The 9,466-nt window shown below is 57.7% G+C and overlaps 2 protein-coding genes across 3 annotated transcripts; both read left to right on the top strand.

Moving 5' to 3' along the window:
* The first annotated feature begins 577 nt into the window (after positions 1-577).
* On the top strand, positions 578-5,258 carry DAXX (death domain associated protein). The gene is made up of 8 exons (XM_024766049.1): positions 578-1,085; positions 2,028-2,125; positions 2,280-3,111; positions 3,237-3,451; positions 3,611-3,839; positions 4,002-4,476; positions 4,636-4,846; positions 5,012-5,258. The coding sequence occupies exons 1-8, from the start codon at positions 836-838 to the stop codon at positions 5,069-5,071; spliced, it is 2,370 nt and encodes a 789-aa protein (XP_024621817.1). The 5' UTR covers positions 578-835; the 3' UTR covers positions 5,072-5,258.
* A 42-nt stretch (positions 5,259-5,300) lies between these two features.
* On the top strand, positions 5,301-9,246 carry ZBTB22 (zinc finger and BTB domain containing 22). 2 transcript variants are annotated; one of them, XM_024766107.1, is made up of 2 exons: positions 5,301-5,779; positions 6,666-9,246. In XM_024766107.1, exons 1-2 carry the CDS (start codon positions 5,444-5,446, stop codon positions 8,643-8,645), a joined length of 2,316 nt encoding a protein of 771 aa, XP_024621875.1. In that variant the 5' UTR covers positions 5,301-5,443; the 3' UTR covers positions 8,646-9,246. The 2 variants fall into 2 exon arrangements, with proteins under 2 accessions (XP_024621875.1, XP_024621876.1); XM_024766108.1 differs by lacking the exon at positions 5,301-5,779 and adding an exon at positions 5,919-6,003.
* The last annotated feature ends 220 nt before the right edge of the window (positions 9,247-9,466 follow it).

Raw genomic sequence — 9,466 nt, 5'->3', positions numbered from 1 at the left:
AGGACGAGAGAGACTCGAGGTATTTTACGAGCCTCATTTCGTCTCACAGCCCTCACAGCGGCAATTGGCACAGATTCTTCTCAGAACCCCCTCCCCACATCGCCCGTCCTCAGGCCCTGGAGCCCCTGGACAAAGCACGGCCTCCTGGTCATCAGCGCCTGCGCCTCGGGAATCCCCTCCAGAAAAGGAAGGAGAACCACCCAGGTCCCACCTACTTGGTTGGTCATTAGTTCTGTGGTGGAGCTTGAAAAGCAAACCAACAACAATAGCAGTAATAATAACACATTTGTACAGCGTGTTGTGCTCATTTGTATGCATGTGTTATGATTGGGAGATGTAGGCAACTGGATGTAGAAATAGCTTCTGGACAGCGACAAGGGAGCGCACAGCCCATAGAAAGGAATGACAGGCGCATTCGATTAAGCCGTGGAAACTGGTACCTGGCAGGTAGGAAAGCAGCGCCAGAAGGCTTGTCAATAGCCCAGTGGATGCAAAAAGTTTTATTTCCCTCTTAAGAGATTCCCGCCCTTCCGTGCACCCTTGTGCAGCCTTGGAGGGCCAATTCCTCAGCTGCCCTGTTCCGTTCCCCCCTCCCCTGCTTGGACAGGTGGCTCAGTCCTCCCGGCACGCGACTCGCCGGCAGTTGGGCCGGGATGCGGGAAGTTTCTGATTGGCGGAGTGGCAGAAGCACCGGGTGAAAAGAGCTCCACTGGCGGCGCGCCCCAATCCGGGCGTAGCCAGTGCCGTACGGCAAAATGGCGTCCTCCAGGCATTTGGGACGCCCGGATGGGACAATTCCGCCCCCTGCAGGTCAGGGGGAAGGGAGCCGCAGACTATGTGGGCGGCATTAGAAGCCCTCGCGGGGAGGGTCCACCGTCACTTCCGGCCACCGGGGACGGGGGGGACTGGATTCCGTACGACAATATGGCCGCACCTAGGTGCCTGTAGCCGGAAACTCCGCGGCTTCCGGTCCGGAGTAGGGCCTGCGGTGGGAGGGGGAAGGAAGACGGAGGGAACCATGCGAGGTTCTGAGATCAGCGGCGAGGGTCTTCTCGAGAGACTGTTTCTGAGGTGGGGGTCGGACGGTGCGGGGAGCGAAGGCGGGGGCGGGAATGTCGAGGGACAGGTACTGGGGGGTTCCGGGCGCTGAGTCTGAGGGGCAAGCTGTGGTACCTTCCTTCCTATCCCTGAAGGGGAGTGGGGCGGCCGGGGGCTGAACTGGGGGAGGGGTACTTGGCGGGAAGCTCATCTAGGGGAAGGACCGGACTCAGGGCTGGAATCTGAGTGGAAGCAGGAGAGCCCAGTGTGGGGCTCACTATCGGTTACAGGTCCCAGAAAGAGAATGGGGAAAATTAGGGTGGGGTGAGAGGGAGGGGGACTTGAGGTGAAATATCTCCAACCTAACGCCCCGGTTTGAGGAGAGCCATCAGAGGGTGGACTATGGAGATAATTTAAGTAGGAGAAAGGGGGATGGATTGTTGGGAGGGAACCTTCTTCGCCTCAGAGAGTCTCGGAGTTGGGGTGAACCTTCAGGATGGAGTGAGGATGTGGATTTGATGTGTGTGAGAACGAAAGGGGAAAACACCTGAGGTGGTGCCAGCGGGGGTGTGGTATCTGTTCGAGGGGATGTCAAGGAAATCTGGAGTGCAATGTGAGAGGTCGTCCAGGGGTTGAGAGGAAGAATCAACTTGCCAACTATGAGAAATAGTGGGGAAATGCAACTGAAAGACCGGATATCGACGTGAGGGGTGGAGCTGGGGGTGGGACTTAAGGTTTTCAGATGGTTTGGGGCTCCCATAGTAAAGGGCCCAAAAAACGTATGGTACTAATGGTTGCTGAAGATAGGCAGTGAGGACACTGTTGGGCATGGCTGGGTGTTTTGAAACCCAAGAAGACTGAAAAATGTGTGAGATGAAGGGATGGGGCTATGCTGGAGGGGCTCTGTCTGAGGCCCCATCCCCTTCCAGCAGGAATTACGAAATCCCCAACACTTCCTCCCTCCGGGGGATTTGATCCCCCATTTTCAGAAGCCCCTGGCTCCTCCCAGCCCCATGGGGCTGGAGGAAGCAGTAGTTCGGGCGGCAAGAAATGCTACAAGTTGGAGAATGAGAAGCTGTTTAAAGAGGTGAGCTTTAGGGGAGAAGATTCTTGTACTCCAGGGAGGGGGATGGCTGACTGGCTCTCCTGTCCTTTCTTCCCCACTAACCCCACCTCACCTTCTTTCTCTCAATCCCATCCCTTGTCTCTTTCCCCCTCCCTTTTTCTCCTGAACCTTCCAGTTCCTTGAACTGTGTAGGACGCAGACGGCGGACCACCCTGAGGTGGTCCCGTTCCTCTGTAACCGGCAGCAGCGGGCCCACTCTCTGTTTTTGGCCTCGGCGGAGTTCTGCAACATCCTCTCTGGGGTCCTCTCTCGGGCCCAGAGCCGGCCAGCTAAGCTCTATGTCTACATTAATGAGCTCTGCACTGCTCTCAAGGCCCACTCAGCCAAGAAGAAGCTGAACCTGGCCCCTGCTGCCACCACCTCTAGTGAGCCCTCTGGGAATAACCCTCCCGCAGACCCCTCCTTGGACCCCACAAGTGCTGAGACCACTGCCTCTGAGGCCCCAAGGACCCATGGTTCCCGGCGGCAGATCCAGCGCTTGGAGCAGCTGCTGGCACTCTACGTGGCAGAGATCCGGCGGCTGCAGGAAAAGGAGTTGGATCTCTCAGAATTGGATGACCCAGACTCCACTTACCTGCAGGAGGCGAGGTTGAAGCGTAAGCTGATCCGCCTCTTTGGGCGGCTGTGTGAGCTGAAAGACTGCTCTTCACTGACAGGCCGGGTCATAGAGCAGCGCATCCCCTACCGTGGTACCCGCTACCCAGAGGTCAACAGGCGCATTGAGCGGCTCATCAACAAGCCAGGGCCTGATACCTTCCCTGACTATGGAGACGTACTGCGGGCCGTAGAGAAGGCAGCTGCTCGGCACAGCCTTGGCCTCCCCCGACAGCAGCTCCGGCTCATGGCTCAGGATGCCTTCCGAGATGTGGGCATCAGGTTACAGGAGCGTCGCCACCTTGATCTCATCTACAACTTTGGCTGTCACCTCACAGATGACTATAGGCCAGGTAGGCATTAGTGAGATGCTCCTTGGTAACCCTCATTCATCAGGTGTGTGGTGGAGGGGGTGTCTCTCTAGTCCCTTCTTCTAGGGTTCTGGGTGAGTACACTGACTTTATATCTTCCCACATAGGCATTGATCCCGCACTGTCAGATCCTGCCCTGGCTCGGCGCCTGCGGGAGAACCGGAGCTTGGCTATGAGCCGGCTGGATGAGGTCATCTCCAAGTATGCAATGATGCAAGACAAGAGCGAGGAGGGCGAGAGACAGAAGAGAAGAGCGCGGCTCCCCCAAGCCACCTCTTCCCACTCTGCAGACCCCTCCAAAGCCTCCTTGGATTCTGGTGAGGTATGGAAGGGAATACACCCTTCAGAGAGACCTTGTCCTTCCACTGCACTGGCCAGGAGGGAGTACGTGGTGACTGATCATGGCGTGTGCAGAAGGAATGCAAGAAGCAGCCCCTCTGGGGCAAGGGATTCCCTAGAGAAACTCCTTTGTCCCCTGCAGGGCCCTAGTGGGATGGCATCCCAGGAGTGTCCTACCACCTCCAAGGCTGAGACCGATGATGAAGATGAGGAAAGTGAGGAGGAGGAGGAGGAGGAAGAGGAGGGAGAGGAAGATGAGGAGGAGGAAGACGAGGAGGCCACAGATTCCGAAGAAGAGGAGGATCTGGAACAGATGCAGGAAGGTCAGGGGGACGATGAAGAGGAGGAGGAGGAGGAGGAGGAGGAAGCAGGTATGTCAAGGAAACAGTCTTCTCGTCGGTTCCCTCTACTCTGTTGGGCATGAGCCCCCTGTTTGAGATCCTTCCCTTCTTCCTCTTACTCCTAGTGTCCTCTCAGCAGTTTTCTTTCCCCTAGTTCTTTTGCTACCCCTCCCCTCTTTTCTTCTTTTCCAGGGAAGGATGGAGATAAGAGCCCCATGTCCCCACTACAGATCTCCACTGAAAAGAGCCTGGAACCTTGCAAAGGGATCAGCGGGTCGTTGGGGGAGCAGCAAAACAAAGGACTCACAGTGTCACCATCTTCACTGGCAGAAGAGCCCCCGGCCCCCTCCAGCGTAGTTGCTGAAAGCAGTGGAGAGCACCTCGAGGAGTTGCCCCTGGAGGAAGAGAGCCCTATGTCTCAGCTCTTTGAGCTAGAGATTGAAGCCTTGCCCCTGGATACTACTCCTTCCCCTGAGGAGAGGGACGTTTCCTCTTCCAGGAAGCAATCAGAAGACCCCCTCACCACTGTCTTGGAGAATGGAGCAGCCATGGTCACCTCCACTTCCTTCAACGGAGGCGTCTCTCCTCACACCTGGGGAGATTCCAGTCCTCCCCACAAGAAATCTCGGAAGGAGAAGCAAACAGAAGCCGGGCCATTAGGAAAGAGGTAACAGCAATAAGGAGGAGAAAGAGGGAAGCCAAGGAGGGACTGCGGGGGCTTTCTGAGAGGAATACTGTGGAACGGAGTCTGCGGAGAGAAACTGGAGCTCCCCCTCCATCCTCAGTCTCCATATACCCTTCCACCCACATATGTTTCTGTCTCTAGCTATGTGGAAAGGCAAAGGGCAGTGCATGAGAAGACACATACTCTGCCCAGCCCGCCTTCCCCCTTGGCTTCCATGGCTCCAGTTGCCGATTCCTCCACGAGAGTGGATTCTCCTAGCCACGGCCTGGTGACCAGCTCCCTCTGTAGCCCATTTCCAGCCCGGTTGTCCCACACCCCACAATCACAACCCTCCAGACCTGGTACTTTTAAGGTAAGAGGGGGAGGCTGTTTCCTGACTTCATTCTCTTTCATTGTTCAGTTTGGGGTATTCTGTCTGCTGCACTCATCACCTCCTCTCTCTGATAAGTCCTTCCCTTGGCTTCTCATCTGCTGTGTTCCAGACCTCTCTGATTCTCTGTCTTTCACTCCCCCGCAGATGAGTGTGGCCACACAGTGCGATCCAGAGGAGATCATCGTGCTCTCAGACTCTGATTAACTGCCTCCCCCTCCTCCCTGCCTCCAGAATGTTTGGGGATAGTATTTGGAGGACGGTGGGAAGCAGATGACTGAGGAAGGGATGGACTGAACTAATCGCCTTTTGGTGGTTTCTTTAAAAAAAAAAAAAAAAAACTTAAGTTTTACACAGAAACATTAATAAACAATAAAGTTCTTTTCTTATTGTATCCCTGTCTTTTCCTTTTCCTGCTCTCACCAGCTGGTGATTGGCACGAGCTGTTCTCTGGCTCAGGGTTAGCCGTTCCCCCGGGATAGCCCTGGATCTGCCCTTTCCAGCTGCCTTCAGCACGCCTCTCGCGGAGTTTTTCTCCCCCTCAGGCCGTCTCCTTGCCCTCTGCCAGGCGCTGAAAAAATGTACGCGCTTTACCTCCTGAACGCGCTTTACTTTCTCACTTCGAGCGGTAGCAGTAAAAAGGCCAATCACGGGCCGACTCAAGGTTATTTAGCCAATCCAGGCCCGGAGGTAGGGGGCGGGGCTTCAGGGGGACTGTCAGAAGCTGGGAGACCGGGGCGATTAGATCCCGCAAACCCGCTAATGGCCACAGCTCAGGGGCGGAGCCCAGGCAGCGACGGCCTAGACCCATCGCCAATGGGAAGAGGCAGGCTTACCGAATTAAAGGGGAATGAGAGCTTCGGCCGAACCGAGTCCTGCGTCCTCAGCGGCGGAAAGAGACCTGGTACCCTTAAGGTGGAAGGAAGCAGCTGTTCTTTAAAGGAGAAGTGGCCGAGTCGGCCGAGTATTGCCCAGCGGGTCGGGCGGGGTTCCCGCCTGTGCCTTTAAAGCCTGAGGGGCGGGAGGCGGAGCGGAGGCGGAGGGCGGAGGGAGTCGGCGCAAGATGGCGGCGGGAGGGGCCCAGGCTGCGGCTCTGGCCGCCGAGTGAGGGGCGGGGGGGCCCGGGGGCGCGCGGCCCGGTAAGCGGGGACGCGCGGGGTTGGGGGGCGCCTTCCGGGTGGGAGAGGAGGTCGAAGTAGCGCTTGGGGCGGAGCAGAAGGGGGCGGGGTCCGATGTGGGCGGGGGTAGATAAGGGGCGGAGCCCAAAAGCTATGGGCGGGTCTTGAGGTGGGCGGGCCCTAAATGGGCGGGGTTAGGGATAACTGGGGGCAAGGTGCGTGGCCCGCGAGAGAGCCGTGGGGTGGGGGGGCACGGCCTAAAGGGAAGTGGAGAGAGGGGTGGTTTTCAACACCAGAGCCAACCTGCCTCCCTCCCAAGAAAAGGGTACAAAACCCCAGAAAGGTAAATTTTGGAAAGTCAGGCTCTCAGGCAAATGGGAATTTCTGAGGGGAGCCACCCCACTCCCCAAGAGCACCTTATTTCTGTAACGTCCAAGGAAAGATCACTGGATTTGGAGTTAGGACACCTGCGTTTGTGGGTGCTACCACTTAATGGTGTAACCTTGGATAATCTCTTAATCTTTCTGAGCCTCAGTTTCCTCATCTGTCAAATGGAGTTGAAAGGAATACCTACCTTATAGTGTCACTGTGGGGAGTTACTCAGATAATGTGTGAACATGTTTTTAAACTGTAAAGGGCTGTGTCATTATGGGTTGTTATCATTCTTCTCTCTTTCTTTCCAGAGACCCCCCCGGCCGCCCTCCTCCTTCCCTTGTTCCTGTGGCTGGGGGGGTACCCCTTCCCTCCACACCATGGAGCCATCTCCCCTGTCTCCCAGCGGGGCAGCACTCCCCCTGCCTCTATCGCTGGCCCCACCACCACTGCCCCTGCCTGCAGCGGCAGTAGTGCACGTGTCCTTCCCCGAGGTGACCAGTGCCCTCTTGGAGTCTCTCAATCAGCAGCGGCTGCAGGGCCAGCTCTGTGATGTGTCCATCCGAGTGCAGGGACGGGAGTTCAGGGCTCATCGTGCTGTCCTGGCTGCCTCTTCCCCTTACTTCCACGACCAGGTCCTACTCAAGGGCATGACCTCCATCTCGCTGCCCAGCGTCATGGACCCAGGCGCCTTCGAGACTGTCTTGGCTTCAGCTTATACTGGTCGCCTCAGCATGGCCGCTGCTGACATTGTCAACTTCCTCACAGTGGGGTCTGTGCTCCAAATGTGGCACATCGTGGATAAGTGCACTGAACTCCTCCGAGAGGGCCGGGCCTCAGCCACCACCACCACCATCACCACTGCTGCAGCCACATCGGTCACTGTCCCTGGTGCTGGGGTCACCTCAGGGAGTGGGGGCACCGTGGCCCCTGCCACTGTGGGATCCGTACGCTTCCATGCCTCCAGCCGGGCCAGTGAGAATCAGTCCCCCAGCAGCAGCAACTATTTCAGCCCTCGGGAGTCCACTGATTTCTCATCTTCCTCCCAGGAGGCTTTTGCAGCTTCTGCAGTGGGCAGTAGGGAGCGTCAAGGAGGTGGCCCTGTATTCCCCGCCCCTGTGGTTGGCAGTGGGGGGGCTACCTCTGGGAAGCTGCTGCTGGAGGCAGATGAGCTGTGTGATGACGGTGGGGATGGGAGGGGTGCAGTGGTCCCTGGGGCTGGGCTCCGCCGGCCCACCTATGCACCCCCCAGCATTGTGCCGCAGAAACACTGGGTATATGTGAAACGGGGTGGAAACTGCCCAGCACCAGCGCCCCTCGTTCCCCAAGACCCAGACCTGGAAGAGGATGAGGAGGAGGAAGACTTGGTGTTGACCTGTGAGGATGATGAAGATGAAGAGCTGGGGGGTGGCTCTGGGGTGCCAGCAGGGGGAGGATCTGAGGCTACCCTTAGCATAAGTGATGTCCGGACCCTGTCTGAGCCTCCAGACAAGGGAGAGGAGCAGGTCAATTTCTGTGAGTCCTCCAATGACTTTGGCCCCTATGAAGGTGGGGGTCCTGGGGCAGGGCTTGATGATTCAGGGGGACCAACCCCTTCCTCCTATGCTCCCTCCCATCCTTCGAGGCCCCTGCTTCCACTGGACATGCAAGGCAACCAGATCCTAGTCTTCCCATCCTCTTCATCCTCCTCCTCCTCCTCACAGGCTCCAGGCCAGCCACCAGGGAACCAAGCTGAACATGGGGCAGTGACCCTGGGGAGCACATCGGCAGGGGCCCTGGGCATGCCGGGTGGCACCGGCGGGACTCCTGGAGGGACAGGCAGTGGGGATGGAAATAAGATCTTTCTGTGCCACTGCGGAAAGGCCTTCTCCCACAAGAGCATGCGAGATCGCCATGTGAACATGCACCTCAACCTGCGGCCCTTTGATTGCCCCGTGTGCAACAAAAAGTTCAAGATGAAGCATCACCTGACAGAGCACATGAAGACACACACAGGCCTCAAGCCCTACGAGTGCGGCGTCTGCGCCAAGAAGTTCATGTGGCGAGACAGTTTCATGCGCCATCGGGGACATTGTGAGCGCCGGCACCGCCTAGGCGGCGGGGGCGGGGCCGGACCCGGACCCGGGGGGACCACCGGGCCAGCCTTGCAGCCCAAGAGAGAGTCCCCCGGCGGCGGGGGCAGCGGCGACGAGGCGAGTGGGGCCACGCCCCCGTCCACTCGACGGGTCTGGTCCCCGCCCAGCGTCCACAAGGTGGAGATGGGCTTCAGTGGGGGCGGAGGAGCAAACTGAAGAGGCGAGCTACTGGGGGTAGCTTTCCGGGAAGAGGGATTAGGGATCACTAGCCAGGGGCGCTGTGGCCCGTAGGTGATCTCCCAACACACTTACTGTCTTCCTATCTCTATGGACTTGTATATATTCTGGAGAGGGAACCGCCTCGCACCATGGGCCACCCCTTTCTACTCCTCAGCCCCTCCTCCCTAAAGTATCACCGGAACTCAGCCCTTCCTTCCCTTCAGATGGGTACACTGAAGCCCCAGCTCCCGAGTAGGGTGCAAGTGGTGGTGGGGGGGGGAGGGAGAGGGGACTTGTTGAGCATCCTGGAGTCGCTGGGTCGAGGGTCAGGTAGTTGTAGTCTGTACCTGAAGTCTGTGTTTGCGTAGTTGTGGGGACCAGGCCTTTGAGCCCCACCCTTGTCCTAGAACATACCCTGCCCCCCAAAAGGATGTACCCCTTATTTCTACCCTAATCCCTCTTCCTCCACCTTGGGGGTCCCCCAACTCCATTCTCACTGGGGAGTGGGGGAGTGGAGACAAGTAGTAAGTCGTAGGAGTACAAGGGTTTTATTTTAAATCTTATTTTTTTTAAACGGTGATTAAAATATTTATTGGTCATTTCAATTGCCTTCCCGACAACCCCTATGTGTTTGCTGGGGACCTGGCCCAGGTCGGGGAAGGTGGAGTAAGGGTTCTCAGGGAAGTGGATTCGGGGTTGGGGCGGACAGGAGGGGGTGCCTCTGGTGTGGGAAGGCTCCCGGACTCTGTGGTGCTGGGTGGTTCAGGAGGGCTGGGCGGGGCTGAGTTCCCCAGATCAGAACTGGAGAGGATGTTCCG

This window comes from Neophocaena asiaeorientalis, unplaced genomic scaffold, assembly GCF_003031525.2.
Source record: "Neophocaena asiaeorientalis asiaeorientalis breed wild unplaced genomic scaffold, Neophocaena_asiaeorientalis_V1.1 scaffold46, whole genome shotgun sequence".
Taxonomy (NCBI): domain Eukaryota; kingdom Metazoa; phylum Chordata; class Mammalia; order Artiodactyla; family Phocoenidae; genus Neophocaena; species Neophocaena asiaeorientalis.
This window is presented reverse-complemented; position numbering and strand designations above follow the sequence as displayed.